Below are 19,910 nucleotides of genomic sequence, written 5' to 3'. Positions count from 1 at the left end.
ATAGATCAAGTAAAATAATTTCCAAAAATACATGTCATAAAATAAGTTGAATTATCAAGTTCATTACAGTTAAATGTAATTTAAAGCAATACGGCCTGCTACTAAATACTTGCTTGAAACGTTGTAGTCTATTACGTATTATTCGATTGAGAATTCATTATTAGGTATTTACAGGAACAAATCTTACTTTTCAAAAAAAATATTTTGCTTTAGACTCTTCTATTATCCAGTGAAATCCCACTGAAGGCAAAACAGCCGATTCAAAGATATAAGACAAGTATTTAATAGTTCTGATTGTTTTTGTCTTCATTTCTGATTAACAATTATATGTATGCAATATAAAATCAGATGCATTTAAAATATTGTTTCATGTCTTAACAGAACTTGCAAATATTGTTAAAATATTTATGAATTTTCTATTTATTCTGTTGTTTTTGCTCAATAAAGATTAAAATGTATGTTTAAGAGTTAATTATGTTGTTAATGTTTGTTATTTATTCAGTAATATTTAATTTAAAAATCGATACAAATATATGCGTATTTTATTTTATTATTGTTTTATATCAATAATTCTATTGCAATTTATAAAGCACAAAAAGCTGACTTACACGACTAAACTTAAATACGATTTAAGTTTTTTTATTCATTCGCAAAAAAGAAACAATAAATATTAACACTCTTGGTTTCTAATGGGTCTAAATCTCATAAATTGTTTCATCGATTTGTAATTCACACACAACACGTTTAGACTACAAGCCCGCATAGGACAAAAATATGGGTCAAATGAACCACCAGGGGACATATCTAGAACGATAGCAGAGCAAAAAATAATAAGATTCATCACTATGCCGTCACTTGTAAGCTGTCCAACTGAGTGCAGATGAGAATTGAAAAGTACAGGTAGACTCGGTAAATTTTGGTCATATATTTTTGTACGGCATTCTTAACCATCGATAGATCCATTAAAAATAATAAGAAACCGCTCAGTGCCGTACAAAAATGGTGGTCCACCAAGTCGGAATTTTTATTTAATTTCCGAGAGTTACCGGGGGTAAATTTGGTCATTTGACCATGTACGGCATCTGTGTCATACTATTGCTATACTGCTTTTAATCCATTATTCCGCAACGCCGTACAAAAATTATGGGGACAAGGGGAAAAAATCGAGAGTTGTAATCCCCTCTCTTTCCCCACTCCAGGGGGTCATTTGACACAACACGAAATAAATTTATTTTTAAATTATTTTATGCATAGATAATATTTTTTCATGTGCCGTACATTTTCGTTGGTTCAAAGGGGAAAAATCTGAAAAAGAAAAAAATCCATATAACGAAATGTTTGCTTTATATTTTTATAATAAAATATAAATATACATTAATATTAAGAAGCTTGAGGTGGTTAATTATCACCTTGGAAAGTCGGAGTCAGGTGGAATGGACTCCGTTAAATTGATGAACTAATAAAAAAACTATGAACGAAAAGATGTGAATTATATTCAATCAGTCCATGAATACAGGTAAAGTCACAAGCAAATGCTAGTAATATATACATATTCAAAATGTACAAGTAAAGCGCTTTCAAATGATACCAAACACTGCATATTTATCTTAACTTTATTTTTTTACTGTGTATGTTTTGTCCGCTAGAGGGCGCCACATTAGATTTTGTGAAACCCCATATAGCCTTTAGCTAGCTGGTCGCTGGTTATCCAGTGAACAATTCAGACGCTTCTAATGATATGTCATTTGTCGAATTCTGATAAGTAGTTTAGAAGTTACGAGGGAATAGATGAACATCCATACATGACCTGTAAACAACCATAACCCTCCTTTTGCTTTGCCGTAGTTGGGTAAAAATATGTTAATGCCGTACTGTATCAAATGGCCATAAAGCACCCTTAAAATTGTAGCTTTCGTCGCTTTCATCAGCCTAAAAGATGTGGTCTGCACAAAAATGTACGGCATCGTTTTTTCCTAATTTATCTATGTTAATACTATTTAAAACAACGGATAAAGTGTAGAAAACTATTATATTTCATTAATCTACGATGTTTAAACTTTAACAAAATTTCTGGTTTTGCATTTCTCTATAACTTTTTTTAGAACGGTTTCTTTTGAACGGCAATACTATACAACAATTGAATTTTACAATATCATGTTAAAAAAAAAGTTCCCGTACAGGGTCAAATGACCTTACAGCTCTTTATATCAAGAATTCTAATTAAGATGATTATTGGTATACATTTAAAAGAACAATTATTTTTTGACGGCATTGCTTTTAATAGTACTTTTGAGTGCTAGATAATGTTTTGGAACCGAAGCCGTACTTAGTCAAATGACCCCCTGGAGTGGGGAAAGAGAGGGGATTGCAACTCTCGATTTTTTCCCCTTGTCCCCATGATTTTTGTACGGCGTTGCGAAATAATGGATTAAAAGCAGTATAGCAATAGTATGACACAGATGCCGTACATGGTCAAATGACCAAATTTACCCCCGGTAACTCTCGGAAATTAAATAAAAATTGCGACTTGGTGGACCACCATTTTTGTACGGCACTGAGCGGTTTCTTATTATTTTTAATGGATCTATCGATGGTTAAGAATGCCGTACAAAAATATATGACCAAAATTTACCGAGTCTACCTGTACTTTTCAATTCTCATCTGCACTCAGTTGGACAGCTTACAAGTGACGGCATAGTGATGAATCTTATTATTTTTTGCTCTGCTATCGTTCTAGATATGTCCCCTGGTGGTTCATTTGACCCATATTTTTGTCCTATGCGGGCTTGTAGTCTAGTTGGAAGAACACCCTTTTTGTTTTCCCGTCCAAATTGTCTGACAGCCAGTTTTTTGCCGCGAGAACGAAAATTTTAGTATTTTCTGCACCCCCCGCTAGATGGCGCTGATTTAAAAAAGTTATGTACAACCAAACAGTAGTATTGATTTTCACCATTCTACAATACCGCTTTCTTCGTCCACACCTCCACCCCTATTTATTTAATATTATACATTTTTACTTAGTTTTACAAAACCGAAAGCAGTGATGTGATTCCTAACAGTTATATACAATGATAAAGTGCACTTTTTCTTGACACATTGTAAAAAAACATTAAAAAATATGGAAGAGAAAATTAGAATTTTCCGTGTCGCAAGATAGTGTAAAATGCCAAAACGAATACCGTTCCACGTAGTTTATGCAACAAGTAAGTAACTCTACATTTTTGTTTTTAAATTTAATAAAAAATTGCCTGCTCTATAGTCAAATCCTGTAATTTTTTACCATTATACAGGGTGTACCAAAAAGTAGTGATGAACGGAAGCTGAGAGGTAGAGGACCTAGAGGGCTATCCGAATCACCCCCATGTATGTAATGCGATTTTTCGTATTTTCGGAGTTATGACGATTTTTTCAATTTTTCACCTATCGCCGAGTACGATGATATTTTCACTCATGCTGACGTCAATGATTGCGGAAGATGCTTGATTTTTTTTGTGTGCTAAGCTGAAAGATAGGCCAATTTAGTATGGTAACATTTACTATCGTTAGATCTTTGAATGGAATAAAAAAAAGAATGAAATGGCAAGAAAGATAAAATTACCCAGTATGTTCACCACTTCAAGGGCCCGTAAAAAAATAAAATCACATAAAAAAAGTTTTCCGTTTGACTTTTAAAAACTTGCTCTATCTATCAGATAGCTACCCTGAAAATTTCATTTTATTATTCAGAAGGCTTCAATCGAAAAATTTGAATCTAAATGTGGTAAGTGCAAAAATTGAATTAACATGATGATCATTAAAACCAATAAATAGGTGTTTAATTACCAGAAATTTTTAAAATAACCCCGCTGTTGCTCAATGCAAGTGCGACATCACCGTAAAAAGTAGTCTTTTAAATGTCTGAATGCCCTTTTATCATTTTTAATGGTTTCTTCTGCTACTATGAATTTCCGGGTTATTTTATTATATATTTATAGGATAGCCCTCTAGGTCCTCTACCTCTCAGCTTCCGTTCATCACTACTTTTTGGTACACCCTGTATAACAAAGATCGTGTGTGCTCAAAATGTAAGATGCTTGTAGATAAAAATCCATATTGTTATTTATCCACAAAATTTAAATACATATGAATTATTAATAGCTTGAATTATGATAGACATAATTATTAATTAGGCTATAGTCTATCATTACATAAATACAATTATGATCTATACCGGCATCATCCTTCAGACCCGGCATCGAGATTTGGACAAATCTCAAAGGAAAATAAAATGTAATAGAGCAAACGCTTAGAATGAATGAAGAATACTTTTTTAATATTATTAGATTAACCCACGTGTTGGTACATAGGTATATGGCAATTCTTTTAAATAATTTCGACGCTGTGTTTTTGGTTTTTGTTTTACATTCCCGTAGATATGTTTTTGCTTATAAAAGATGCTTTATCATATTTAATCACAAACATTCTACCCACGGCTTCGCCCACGTAGTGTAAAACCACGAAAAGCACGCTATAGAAAGATTAAAATTAAATAAAATCGGTGCTGTCGTTTTTGAGTTTATCGAGAACAGACAGACTCGCCGGATTTTTATGTATAGTGGAAGACTATGTTTAACTATATGAATTTGTAAATTTGCATATAAGATAAGAAAAATAGAAATTAAATAAATAGTAAATAATGCAATAGTTCGATAGACAAGGTTAATGTTATTCTGGGTTAAATAATGCCGCCTTAAATTGATAAGGTACCTACCGGATGCGTATAGAATTCTCAAAAAAAAAAATTCCCTTATGTCTTGCGAAGTTGGACACCATACCCATATCTTCTTCTTCTTCTTCTTATATGTATATAAAAATGAATAACAAAATGTGTTGGTAAGCGCATAACTCGAGAACGGCTGAACCGATTTCGATAATTCTTTTTTTATTATATTCCTTGAAGTACGAGGATGGTTTTTATGTAGAGAAAACGTAAATATGTACCACGGGCGAAGCCGGGGCGGACCGCTAGTCGTAAATAAATATTATTGTTGATGTTCGATGACGAATGAAAACGAGTGATTTATCTTATCTTATATATAAAATTCTCGTGTCACAATGTTAGTCTGCATACTCCTCCGAAACGGGTGGACCGATTCTCATGAAATTTTCTGTGCATATCGGGTAAGTCTGAGAATCGGCCAACATCTATTTTTCATATGTACCACGGGCGAAGCCGGGGCGGACCGCTAGTAAGTATATAAAATTCTCGTGTCACAATGTTAGTCTGCATACTCCTCCGAAACGGGTGGACCGATTCTCATGAAATTTTCTGTGCATATCGGGTAAGTCTGAGAATCGGCCAACATCTATTTTTCATATGTACCACGGGCGAAGCCGGGGCGGACCGCTAGTTATTTTATAAGATTTGTAAGGATTTAAAACTATTTATTTGGGCTCAGTATTTCCGTAGCATGGCGTAGCACGGCGTAGCAGTTTTTGAGTACCCTTGTATTCTATATAGAACTAATGTTATAAAGCTGAAGAGTTTGTTCGTTTCAACGCGCTAATCTCGGGAATTACTGGTCCGATTTGAAAAATTATTTCAGTGTTAGATAGCCCATTTATTGAAGAAGGCTATATATCATCTCGCTAAGACCAACAGGAGCGTGTTAACAATATTAATAATTATTTAACAGAAATATTAGTGCATACTTGATTTGAAATAAAACAATATGTATATTACTTCCATTTGTTCATGACGAGTGACTTTACTATAATACTCTAGATCTCTCTTATGTTGTCCTTCTCCCATCCTCTATAATCATTATGATAAAGTGTAGGCATTCATTTTAAAATCGATAAGAACTTTGATATTTTATTTTAAATTTCACCGTTGAGCCACACCTGCATTGCAGTTGCTTCAAACAAAATTAAAGTGTAATGATGCAATTATGGTAGCGATTACAGACTAACGAAGTTTCTTGTGCATTTTATATAGCTTTTAAATATTTTTTGCTTTTAAATTTTCATTTATAGGAATTTAAATTATGTTCGAAATATTTCAGTAATAAAGCGAGCATGTTGAGCGTTTGTATGGAGAGATGTTTTTGATTGGTACTGAATACTTATTCTATCGTGCTGCAATTATAGTTAATAATGTATTCTTCGCTATTATTCTATTTTATTAATTGAAAAATATATGAAAAATCTATTGAGGCAGTTATTTTTTGTATAGGTATATTATTTTAACGTCCTCAAGTGCGCATTAACCAATTAGAAATTTTGCAAATACCTTTGCTAGGTCGTGCTAAATACCGATTTCCATACATTCCTACTTAATACTATCGCTATAATAGCCAAATGATCTACATAAAATAACCCTTCAGACATTTTATTATAGAGAACCAAATAACAAAGAAAACAAAGTAAGAATGACTAAGTATCTTTCACAAAGTTCGTACAAAGGAACTCGGTTACATGCTTATAAAATATTAAAACTATCATTAGTCTTTCCGATCGATAACAACGACCTATCTATACGTGGTCTTATATAGATATCATCTATTATAATATCTATTGTATCTATGATTCTAGTTCACAAGGTTATGCATAAAATTATAATAGACTAGCGGTCCGCCTCGGCTTCGCCCGTGGTACATATTTCGCAATAAAAGGTAACCTATGTTCTTTCTCAGGGTCTAAAGATTATCAGTGCCAAATTTCATCAAAATCGGTCCATACATACAAACTTTTCCTCTTTATAATATTAGTATACATGTATTGGGGTGCCGATTGCTATAAAAGCTTGGCGAAAGATATGAGGAATATTTAAATAACTTATATATTTGAATGACTTTGTTCGTTTATTACGATTTAGCCCAAAAACTACTCGACCGAAATTATAAAGTACTACATATAAATTATAAAAAAATGGGCTCAAAAACGGGTCAAGCCAGACGTAGCAGACGCGTAGCAGCTAGGAGCTGCCGATTTCTAAGAGAAATTGTTGAAAAAATAAAATTGTATAGACATCATCGAACGCAAATAATTGCGCAAATAACATAATTTACGCAAATAAATAAGCTTGTGGTCTTTTTTGAAATATAACACTTACCAGCAGACCGTGAATTAATTTTAGTTTTCTAAGCATTCAATAATTTTATAGCTCCTGGTAGTTTTTCGGTAGAGTTGATTAATTAAATCGCAATAATCTGCAATATTTTTTAAAAGTAATTTGCCAGCTTCCACAATATAGCAGACCGTTTCTGACAGATTAAAATAAAATCAATAACATTATGAATAAATCCCGTTAAAAATCTGCTCAAAAGTTTATAAGTAAAGTAGTTAAGATACTACATATTTAGTTTTACGTATAATACTCACGTAGGCAAATCAAACACTAATTAATATCCTATTTATTATAAAAAATTACAATGCTCTAGTAGAGCAGCTCTTATATAAGAAAGAAACCATTTATTCCAACATTTATATGCCTTTACCTGATCGATTTTTATCGAATGCTATAATAAAAGTGGTAGAGCTACAGTTGCTTATATACTCTATAAGTAGCACGAATGGGTGGTAGCTCGTCCGGGGTGGAACCACTGTCTCACAGAACACCGGCGTGAAGTTTTTCTTTTAAAAGCGTTTCGCATAGGTAAGCGAGATAACCGGGCGCCCATCTCTCCCTTCCCCTCTCTCTTTCAATGGCAGCGGAATTACAATTTGGATTACTTTAAGAAGAGAGCGTACTGGCTACTGCTCCCTCAAAGGCCGACAACGCAACCACAGTACTCCAGAGTCTGTGGTTGTTCATGGGCGGCGCCAATCATCTCAGCTTTCTGTACGATGACGCGCAAGCTCGTTTGCCGACCTATACATAAAAAAAAAAACTAATTATCAAATACGCTTCCCAGGTGAAGACAGCTCCTACCCAGCATGCGAGCTGAACTCCCAAGGGCCCGCCGTCCGCGGTTGGCGGAGCGCCGGGCCTCCGCCCCACGAGTTACTCCTCCGACTATCTGCGGTTACCAGTATACACAAGTTGCAGCTGCTTGCTCATCATCAGCTTATACGTGAGTTTTGTTATTATAGTGAAGTGATCGTAATTTTTTTGAAATTTTGAGATAGAAATGCTAATGTTACCTATGCGTTTTATGTGTTTTTAATAGTCTAAAAACAGTTCTGGTAATTATTAAAAAAACTTATTTTGGGCTCTTTTGTTGGGATACTCACGAATTTTGTTTTTTTTGTGTGACATTTTTTAATAACAACGTCTCTTCACTTCAAAAAATGGCACCGTGGACCTTTTGTGATAAACAAAACTTTTCAAATTCAAATTCAAATTATATTTATTTGCAAGAATGTAGTTACAAATTTTAGATGTTTTGATTACAATATTATGTGGCTAATACATTCTACCCATTGATTGGGTGTGCAAATATTAAAAAAGAAAGTTTTATGTTTTATTTCAAATATTATTCCACCCGTTTCCAGCGGCATGCGTAGAAGTGCTGGTATCTGGTGGTCTCCTGTCAGAGGGCGCTGCGACCCCCTGCGGAGCCACCTACACAAGCGTGGGCAGAGTCACCCTCGTGAGACCCGCACCGCAGGCAAGGACGAGGGAACTAAGGTAGGATATATTAATTATATACATATACCGGGTTCGATTATAAAATTGTTTTTTTAAAGGTTGTTCAGGGGAAAACAAGATGCTCTACTTTTACTGTGTAATTTTGTGTATTATTATTCCGCGAATAAAGCCAAAAACAATATTTATTACATACTTACTGTATGCCCCTCTCTGCCCGGGTAAACGTTTTTTTTAATCCTTATCCTAATTCAAGCGGAGAGAAATCCAACAAACGCAAACTCATTTTAATTCTTGTGCTATAAGTGAAGTAGGTAACTGATAAATTTTTGAAGTAAAACTTCTTTAGGCGCGACTAGGGAGTAACTCAGATTTTTTTTCTGACGGAAGTAACGCTTACTATAGTCTGTGTAGTTTCCGCCATTTAAAAATAATAATTCTGATTGGTTGTAAGTATATGTCATATACTACACGCTTCTTGACTTATACGCCAGCTAGTGGCAAATATCAATCAATTAGGATTATTTATTTTCAAATTTTCAAACGGATCAATTGTGAATAGCAAAGTGAATGAAAAATTCAACAGTTTTAAAAATATTATTTTAAATTGCAAAATTTTTTGAAAATCTCTAAATATACTTGTTTATTTATTACTTTAATAAAAATAAACATGTTGCTGATTATAATCAATCTATTTTAAATATTGCTGAAGACAAAGTAGTATCCATAGCAACAGATACGTATATAGGTTGTCATTCAGTTGAACAAGAAGCATATGTACGCCAACAATTTCATAAAATGTCAGTTATTGATACAGGAGGATCGCCTTATGAAATCATATTAGTTCTTAACAAATTTTACATTATTACAACCAATATTGATGTATCTGATGGCTTAGCCAACGGTTGTGTTGGAAAGTTAGTGTATATTGAACGTGATGACAGTGATAACATCATACGCTTATGGCTTGAGTTTCCTGGTAAGATAGGAGAGAAAATTAGGAAAAAAGCTGCCCATCATATTCAAACTCTAAACATTAGTAGAACAGCAGTCCCAATTTTACGAAGATCGTCATCTGTACCAATGAATAGAAATAAGACAATATTTGCAAAGAGAAATCACTTTCCATTAGTATCTGCTTGTGCGCTTACAATACATAAGTCTCAAGGTGGTACTTTTGATCAAATCGTTTATGAATACAATAAAAGTCACAGTCAGCAGCTGTTATATGTAGCATTATCACGAGTAACTGATATAAATGGATTGTTCATTGTCTCACAACAAATTTTATCATGGAAGAAAGCGTCCAGGGGGAATAGTTGATTTACAGTGTGAATTTGAAAGACTTTCAAATTCTCGCCTAATAACACAACAGGAAGAATTATATAACCTTGTAAATGAGAGTAACATTACACTATTTTCCTTCAACTGCCAAAGTTTACGTGCTCATGTTTCTGATCTGAATGATAAAGTATTAAAAAGGTCCACATTGCTGTTATTTTCCGAAACTTGGATGAAAAATGACGAACAAATTCTTATTGAAAATTTTTATTGCGTTACCCAATTCAAACGACCCAACTCAACTGCTGGTGGAGTAGCTGTATATCATTCATCTACAGATACACTGAACAATGTAACACCAATTCAAAATATTTCACCAACTGTATTATCACAAATTTCCGATGAGGTTTCACAAATTGGTGACATCGCCTTGGTTCGATGTGTTAATACGAATGACCAACCTGTGATTATCGTTGTTATTTATATTTCTACAAATACTAGCCTGACAAATATCATAAAATTTATTCATCAGCAATTACTTCACTTCACAATTGAAGGTTCTCGACTTTTAAATAGTAATTATCATGAATTACCGATGATTCTAACTGGAGATTTTAATGTTAATTTTCGCTCTCAGGAATCTCAGCCGTTAATTGATTTTTTAGAAGAAAAATTTGATTTATCTATGAATACTTCTCGACTTCATTCAACAACGCGTTTCGGTACAACGATAGATGCTGTATTTTCAAGAAAAGTAGCAAATTTAGAGAGTAAAATTTATGTTTCACATTATAGTTACCACAAACCTATAATTTCGTACGTAAGAAATTATGATGACATTCAATTACCTGTTTCGAATGAATAATATTAATATAACATTTAAATAATCTTTGTAAAGCACATGAATAATAAATATAATTAAATTATAATATAATATTTATTTATTTAAGTTAATATTTAATCATTTCAGTGATATATGTCGTCAACGCCAAAGAAGTTTTACTTCAATCGCGCGTAAAGGTTACACGCACACACTTTTTTATATAATAACAAATTATTATTCATTGATAAAATTAATTTTTTTAGATCAGCAGCACTTCCAGAACCAACTGTAGCTAGATTCGTGAAGCTCAGACTATCAGGACCGCATCCACCAGCTAAAGAAGATGACCAGGTAAAAGACAAGTACTCAATAAGGATAATTTGATTGTTTGGAATTGTTTTTCATAAAAGTGGGAAATATTATGTATTTAGTTAATATTAAAATTCTTTCATTTCTAACCACAATTACTTACTTAGCATTGCATATTCACAATATGAATGAACTGAATATCTTCAAGGCGAATGTTTCTATTCCATTAAAATAGTTGAGTCATCTCGATGAACGCCAATCAGTTAAGAATACTTATTTTTTCCTTCATGTATTGTAATGTAATTAACATTAATTAGCTTCTATACAGGGTGTCCCACTATTGGTATACTAAGCGCGAAGGGCTTTGTAGTTTTGCATACACTGATCACGTAAAAAATACTTAAACAACAAAACTAAGTACATCAAAAATTTTTTGCAAAGTCCATGTTTTCTTCTCTAACTTCGCGCAGCCGGCATATGCCGCTTCGCTAATGTGAGCATTTTGTCTATGAAAACATAATCTTAAATGATAGGTTACGTACTGGTAGCAAAGCTGGGCGGGTTGCTTGTTAGGGGTGTACACATAGTTTTAAGAATTCATCTATTTGAAAAAAAAACTTCGACAGGAATTTTTTAAGTATTTTTTACGTACTCAGCGTTTGCAAAACTATAACCTCCTTTGAACTTAGTATACCAACAGTGGGACACCCTGTATAGATGCCATAAAAAATAAAACTTTGTTTCATAGTAAAACAATGTGATGATGATGTTCTGTAGGTAGCTTTAATGGCAGTAAACGTGCTCGGAGATGAAGTGGAAGAAGAAAACAAAGCAGAAGATAGTCCAGCAGCTAAAGCAGAAATCAGTTTCTCACCATATGACGATCTAGCATTTATTATGTATGTTGATAATGAAATAGCTGACTTGGTGAGGAATTTAGATGACAAGAAACGGATCGCTGTTGCTGGTAAGCTTATTATAGAATATGAAACCACCGTTAGTTGTCATGTAGATAAATTTATACTACCTTCACTGACTATCATTTTGATAGGCTCTTTATTACAGGTATTTAGATTATCTTCTGCTTAAAATGAAACTTTGTAGTTTAAGAGACAAGAGTACTTCCATACGTCCACATTTAATAGATTATTACTACTTCTGCGTCTACAACTACATATTTAATAATTACTGTCTATTACTATATCTACATCGTCATATTATGTCTCTACTTACCTTTATCGCGCGGCCACGTATATTACTATGTAAATCTACGCCGTAATCTATGCCTTTTGCAATGTTTTCGTCGATGTCTATAATTCAATTCTTCCCTGATTCTTCGTCTATAACTGTTTCAATATATTCTGTTTCCATATCCGAACCTTTATCTACATTCATATAACATGTTTTTTTATTTATTTTCACCCCAGAGGAACGTTTCGAATACGCGAGACGTCTCAAGTCCGCGGGATCTGCTCTAGCAGCCGCCGGTATCCGCATTGGTCGTTGGCGCTTGCGGAAGCGCACCGCAGCTGCACGGGACGACTTCGAGCTCGCGAGGCGCATGCGTGATAGGATCGCGGATGCGTTAGTGGGGGTTAAGGAAGATCCCGAGTTGTTGAGACTGTTTGAAGATGATGGGGTGAGGTTTGAGGGAATGTAGGAGAATTATAAACGTAAAACTTAGTCTGTTAAGCATGAAATTGTTCATGCAGTTCATGCAGCTGCATGCTAATTAATACCAGAAAAAAAAATGTTTGTAAGTACTGTATGTTATGTCTTAATTAATGCAAAAATTAGTCGATGTCGAAAAAAAAATTAAAGGAAATGAAAATAAATTTTGGGTAGTAGTATTGACTATTAAAATATAACGAAGATAATTTAAAGAAACAAAAAAATAGCACCTCTCTTGTATCGGCGGCTCTAGCTGCTGTTACATAAATTTAATACACAAAGAGTCAATACACAGGGCATATACGTTAAAACACAAAGCACTTAATACCCTATATGGTACCTATTGTAATGAAATGAAATGAAATTAATTTATTTGGTCCAAATTCCATTAATATTACCATAACATTTAAAGTTATTATGTTACATACAGCCGGACTCCCGAAACGACTCATCAATGCCGCAAGCGTACGACTTCTCTCACCACCTGTCCCCATCCGTGGCTGCTGGTGCCATGAGCCTGGACATCCCGTCCCCAGTCCCGCCGATAGAACATGACGATAACCAGTTCAATGGGTTGGATGAACCTGACCATATTTCTGCTGTGAGTTGGTTGACTTTATTAGAGTTATGTTACAGTATCTATGGCTTCGCCTGAATTATAATAAACAAAAATTGTACTCAGTTCATCTAATAAAAAAATTGATTCTGTTATTCAATAGTCGGGACAGTATATTATTATATTCGAAACTAAATTATTTGGTTAACTGCTTAAATTGAATAAATCTGATAGACTTACAAATTAGCTTACAGAATGCTATTAGTGTAGGCAGAAACACTTCGATTAAAAAGATGATAGTTATATACAGGGTGTAATCGTTAAGTGTGCACAAGCGATTATTCCGTAACTATTGCAGATATCAAAAAACTTTAAACTGATATCGAAAGTACTTAACCTAATGAGTAAAATGGCCATAATAAATTTTTAAAAATAAAACGAGAAATAACCAAAAATGTGATATTAAACGCTCCCATACATTTTATTTTCCATACATTTTGTATTCATAGCAGATTTTCGAAGTGACGTCCTCATTGTGCAATACAATTAAGAGCTCTATTTACAGTTTCTAAATGAAATTCCCTTCAAATTTGCGAAGTAATTAAAGCAGAAAACCAAAAAAAGGAAGAAAAAGCTAAAATCTTTCATATTAAATGTACATGGGATATTCATATCTCACCTGTGCACACTTAACGATTACACCCTGTATACGTAGCTCATTCGAATAAACTGTATGGATTGGAACTTAGTAGTACCTATTTTAAATTTCCAGTCACCCGTCCACATTCTACAAGAAGACACACAACCAGAACCAGAAGTTATACAGATAGCACAAGAAGAAGAAGAGAAAGTAGACGTTCAGAAGAAAGAAGAAGAAGAGTTGCGGAAAGAGACAGACAGTCCTCGGAGGAGCATCACTCCTAACGCTGCTAATGGTAATATTCATATTATAGTTTGACTGATAGTGACCGAACGGCTGAACAGAATACCGACATAAAGATTGAAAATTAAGCTAAATTAGGCTTAGTTGGTAGTGACCCTGCCTTCCAAGCTAGAGGTCGTGGGTTCGATTCCCACCCAGGGAAAATATTTGTGTTATGAACATAGATGTTTGCTCTAAGTCTGGGTGTTAATTATCTATATAAGTATTTATTTAAAAAATATATATGTATGTTTATCAGCTACATATTTGGTTTCCATAACACTAGCAAAAGCTTAGTAGGTATGGGATCAGATCGTGCCATGTGTGAAAATTGTCCTGTAATATTTTTTTATTTTATTTATTTATTTATTAAATAACAGTCATTTCTTCAATATAATGGAACCAACTTATAAATACATATTTATGGTAATTTCATTATTTTTGCTTTGCAGGTTCTTTGATACGAAGACGAAATAAAAGTGCTGGCCCGAGATCAACTTTCGAAGCGTATGAAGAAAGACTTTTACCAGCTCTAAGACAGTATGTTAATCAAATATTTATTCATTCATGTATTAATCTTTCGATAGCACTGAGGATATGTTTTAGGATTTCTTACTGGGAAAAAAATGAAATATTAGGGACAGTGCAAATTTCATCAAAATTGCTTCAGATATATTTGGATTTGGTAGTTAAATTCAACTGTTTAATTACTAATTAGTGGCCTCTTGCCCTCAGTGGCGTGCCTAGGGTGTAAGGACTGGGCAAGCCCAAAGTTTTCAAAGTTTTTGCTGGGTACCCTTTTCTTGAATTAGAAACCTTCCTAAGGTACCTATACTGTGTAATTACCGAATCAAATCTTCTAAATTTTCACGCGCGCCCGCTAACAGTTGAGTCAAACGTTTATCATTAAAATCGATAAATTATATTAAACTGTATGACATTATATTATTAATAAAATTGAACAGATCATTTATATTCTAATAATTCAAAACGGCGATCTTCTGAAGGAAAGATTTTATAACATCGGAATCGGAATCGGAATCGGAAGAAAGTAGGTAGGTGATTGTTTTAGAATTCAATTACCTAACAACTTTCAATTATTGATAATTCAATAATTTCTTCTTGGCCTTGTGTATTTCTTAAATACGTACCTATGAATTCGATTTAACGATGAGAAAGCACGCTCCGTGGAAGAACTACCTTATACCTACTAGCAGAAATCATAACTACCAAGTACCAAATGTGCAAGTTTCAACAGCTGGGGCTTCTAAGCAATTCTTATTCATGAAATCGATTAATTCGTAAACATATTTTAATTAAAATTTCGTTTATGTGACTTACTAGCTGTTTGGGTAATGCACAAATCGGGAGTTGGTTTTTATGAAGAAATTAATTGATGTTTTTCAGTAAAGTATATTGATTTTACCTTTCCCCCGCTGAGCACAAAGCAAACGCAAAGCAATTTACAACACGATCTGCTGTCGCGACACTCATTTTATCACAAAATTCGAAAAACATAACCTAAATTACACCGATATAATCACCCGCTCAAACAAACTATACCACAGAGTACTAACTATACCTAATAACAATAATATTCACGACGTTCGTTCGCGCAATCGTAACTATCTTCACACTGTTAAAGCCGGGCTTTATCGTGGGCCGTGGCCCTATTCTCCATACAGATTGCTATAGAATTCTATAGCTAGGTATGTAGCTACTTAGACGAAATTTCATACGTTAAGGTACGTTTACACGCTTGCCAAGCCTTGGCAAACTACAAACAGTCCCAAGCCTCCACAAATCTCGTTTGGCGTTTGAAAGGCGTTTATACGCTTGTGTATGCGTCAGTCTGCAATATACATCCAAGCATGGCGGACACCGAATTTGTGACGGCTATTGCATTTGGTTTAACGTACTTTTATTTGAAACCAACGCTTTTAAACATAAGTTACACCTTGCTAAGCAGACTATCAAAATAATAATTATAAATGTATCGTAGGAACATGCCTGCGCCAGAACGCACGTTCACGTTTTTTTTTCAAGTGTTTGCGAAAAGTAGTCATCAATATCTCTTTTTTATTTTTTATTACCTTTACTGGCCTTCCAGTAAGTTCAGAAAGACGAATCCATGCATCTGCTTGTTTCTTCTTATCTTTATGATTTGCATCTTTCGGATTCCAGATGCATGGTTCCACTTGGTAATGTTCCAGAAACGAAAGACTCTCCTCATTCGACCAGCAACTCATTTTTTATTTATTTTTTGTAAAATTAAGCAAGCGTGTACTCGCCGCGAGATCACGATGGCTACTAAACGCGGACCAACATGTAAATGCATCGCAAGCGCTTACCGCAAACGCCCTTTGATCTGCGTAAAAAAACGACACTCGACTGGATCGGAAGCAAGCAGGCACAAGCCCACGCAAGCCAAGCCAAACGCCCTTTTTACATGCTTGCGATTGTCGATGCTTGCCAAGGCTTGGCAAGCGTGTAAACGTACCATTAGAAGAGATGAGCGCAAAGCCCGGTAAAAGCCCACGCGTGCAAGCGAGACAACTACATGTTATAATCCATCCAATTTAGATTGTAACGTCAAAATAAAAGGTACGACCTTATTCCGATAGGAAGAAGGATGAAATTAAAAAGTTTACTCACTACGTCATTGTTTTATGCTAGGCGTATTATATATTATATTGTAGGTGAGTTTTCATTGAATTTCGGAGCAAATTATGAATTGCTCATTGCGCGCGAATATTCAAACGTGAATTTGGTTATTTTCCTATCTCGTAGCGAATTTCTAAGGCAAGCCGGGCTTTTCGGCTTGTATGAACGTACCGCCACTGCTTGCCCTCTTTATTAAAGGCCGCCATCCAACCTACTTAAACTATTGTATTCCTATTTGGAATACTTACAGTAGAAGCCAATCCTAATGTATTTTAGTATGAAGTTAGATTATTTGAACGTATTTTTTCTGAAATCTAGTTCGCACACCAATGAATACCTACGTGATACTCGCGAGGAGGAAGGCAGCGCGACCGGCACGTCTCACGCGCGCGCCGTCCACAAGCTGAATGAAAGGGAACGCAAGCAGGCCGCGCTACCTATACTTATTTTTGGATACCCTCTTGTAAGTTTATTTTGATTATGTTTATGGATTGTATGCATTTTATTACCAAAAAATGGCACTTGACTTATAAATTGAATATTTACGCGTGCCCAATTGAATAATTACGATTTTTGTTAAATGATGGATTTTCAATCCAAAAATAAATAAAGAATTGGAAATCCGATTTAAATAGAGGATTTATATTTTCAAGAATTGCTCTACCTAAAGCATTTTTTTAATTTCAAGTTTTACAATAAGTAACTAAAAGAAAATAATGAAATTACTCAAATGAAATAATGAAATGTGTTTTTATTTATTAAATTAAAACCATAAATTCTTCTGTCAAGATATTTTTCTGTAAGTTCGCTCTTACTTACTGCCTTACTTTACTTACCATTACCACCTTCATTTACAGGTAGAAAAGTTCTTCTCGAAAAACTATTTGGATAAAGAAGAAGGTCTAGCCCGTCTCCGAGCTGAACTAACCTCACCATCGAACGGGAGCACCAAAACGTCTCCGAACAAAACTGCAAGAGCCGCCGCCATTTTGTTACAGAGGGCGCTGAGGGATAAAGTGTTTTCAGTTTATAGTCAAGCGAATGAAGTGGTTAGGGTACTGTTTAAGGACTTTGTGCCGGATCGGTGAGTTTTCTTAATGATTTACTATTGGCACAAATAATATAATACGATATCCATACTAATATTATAAATGCGAAAGTAGCTTTGTCTGTCTGTCTGTTACTCAATCACGCCTAAACTACTGAACCAATTTTCCTGAAATTTGGTATGGAGATATTTTGATACCCGAGAAAGGACATAGGCTACTTTTTATCCCGGGAAAATGACGCAATCCCGAAAATCCCACGGGAACGGGAACTATGCGGGTTTTTCTTTGACTGCGCGGGCGAAGCCGCGGGCGGAAACCTAGTACCTACGATATATTTCTGCTTTGTCTCTGGATTAGCCAAAGCTCTTTTATATTTTGTTTAAGTTAATAATATTCGATAACACAGTGGTTTTGTGAAATATTTGTCCAAACATACAGATGACCTTTCCAGATAATTTTTTCGCTTACTGGGCAAGCTATTTTCTTACTTTAATATATTTTGACTTACTAATTTTTAGATATTTGTATCTAAAAAAATATTACCCAGGGTATGTGCAGCAGAAGTAGGGCGTTGCTTAGAGCGGCTACTACCCGAACTCCTCCGCGCGTGCGGCGACCCCGCCCCGCGCGTGCACTCCACCGCGCAGCACACCGTGCTCACTGTGGCCGACTGTCCACACGTCAGGTGATATATCTATAATAATAAATTAAATAAATTTCAGGACAATTTTCACACACGGCATGATCTGATCCCATACTAAGCTTTCACTTGTGTTGTTGTTGTGTAACGCGGTATCTACCATTGATACAAAATTTGGTAATAAATAATTGAATGTGAATATAGCCACAGATTACTAAATAAAATAAATATAAATAAATATTTCGGGACAATTTACACACACGGCACGATCTGATCCCATACTGAGCTTTCGCTTGTGTTATGGTAACCAGATGGCTGATAAACATACATATATAATTTTAAATAAATACTTATATAGATAATCAACACCCAGACACAGAGCAAACATCTGTGTTCATAACACAAACATTTGCCCCGGGTAGGAATCGAACCCACAACCTCTGGCTTGGAAGGCAGGTTCACTACCAACCAAGCCAACCGGTCAGTCAAATCTATCTATACCAATAATAAAATTGGAGTCGTTTGTAATAATAAAATAACCTTCTTATTAAAAAATTACATACACGGTACATAAATTATATCAAAATAGTCTGTCTGTTTGTTCCGGCTAATCTCTGTAACGGCTGCACCGATTATGACAGAAATTTTACTGTCAGATAACCGATTTAATAAAGAGTAACTTAGGCTATTTTGAATCTGACATGTGATATTCAATGAGAAGATTGAAGAGGAATTCGAGAGAATTGTACGCATCCTTTTTATTAGCCTTTCTTGTCTTGTGATAAATATTTCCTCCCTTACTAAAAAATGACAACTCAATTCCAGGGGACTGCAAAGTTCACTCAAATTAAACTATAAGACTAATTAACTTATTTGCCCACCGTAATAAGAATAAATTATCTTCCAGGAGCTTACATATTATACCACAACAGCTGGTAAGACCAGTAGCGGCATCAATGCATCCAAGGTTAGCGCTGTCTCGTCTGCAAATGCTGGAACAGCTTATATTGAGCCATGGAATATCGACTGATAAGAACAGGTATGAAATATTTGCTAGGATTTATTAAAATATCATTTGGTGTAAATGGTATATAAGGTGATATATGGTGTGTTATTTTCATTTATAGGTTCGATTCTTGGCTAGGACTTGCTTCTATTATTTTATTTTACAAAAATTGGATAACGTTGTTTTTATGAAAATCGAACTCGTGACTTAATGATTTATTTCAGCGCTTTCGATATTCCTTATAGTTTTGGATTTCGCCTACCATGTTTAGTTGAAATTCAACCAGTCAGATCAGATTATAAAAACAAAGACACCAACTCCTCTATTATTTCAAACTCAAACTAAAACATTTATTTATTCAATTAGACTTCTTCTAGAAGCACTTTTGAAACGTCATTACATATTTTTTACATTTACCAC

The 19,910-nt window shown here is 34.5% G+C and overlaps 1 protein-coding gene across 1 annotated transcript in view; it reads left to right on the top strand.

Moving 5' to 3' along the window:
• The first annotated feature begins 3,163 nt into the window (after nucleotides 1-3,163).
• Nucleotides 3,164-19,910, top strand: part of LOC149897429 (centrosomal protein of 104 kDa) — a 28,494-nt gene continuing 11,747 nt past the window's right edge. Inside the window, exons 1-13 of the mRNA XM_090116088.1 lie at nucleotides 3,164-3,203; nucleotides 7,896-8,054; nucleotides 8,476-8,611; nucleotides 10,937-11,024; nucleotides 11,760-11,949; nucleotides 12,410-12,621; nucleotides 13,084-13,254; nucleotides 13,982-14,144; nucleotides 14,584-14,671; nucleotides 17,114-17,258; nucleotides 17,653-17,879; nucleotides 18,392-18,529; nucleotides 19,392-19,523. Of these exons, the coding sequence (XP_089972214.1) occupies nucleotides 3,164-3,203; nucleotides 7,896-8,054; nucleotides 8,476-8,611; nucleotides 10,937-11,024; nucleotides 11,760-11,949; nucleotides 12,410-12,621; nucleotides 13,084-13,254; nucleotides 13,982-14,144; nucleotides 14,584-14,671; nucleotides 17,114-17,258; nucleotides 17,653-17,879; nucleotides 18,392-18,529; nucleotides 19,392-19,523 (1,889 nt within the window). The remainder of the gene's footprint in view (nucleotides 3,204-7,895; nucleotides 8,055-8,475; nucleotides 8,612-10,936; nucleotides 11,025-11,759; nucleotides 11,950-12,409; nucleotides 12,622-13,083; nucleotides 13,255-13,981; nucleotides 14,145-14,583; nucleotides 14,672-17,113; nucleotides 17,259-17,652; nucleotides 17,880-18,391; nucleotides 18,530-19,391; nucleotides 19,524-19,910) is intronic.

This window comes from Colias eurytheme, chromosome 25 (assembly GCF_061535395.1).
Source record: "Colias eurytheme isolate Ceu_HAF_F1 chromosome 25, ilColEury1 Martin Lab GWU primary, whole genome shotgun sequence".
Taxonomy (NCBI): Eukaryota; Metazoa; Arthropoda; class Insecta; order Lepidoptera; family Pieridae; genus Colias; species Colias eurytheme.
Note: the sequence above shows the minus strand (reverse complement) of the source record. Positions and strands in the feature narration are given on the sequence as shown.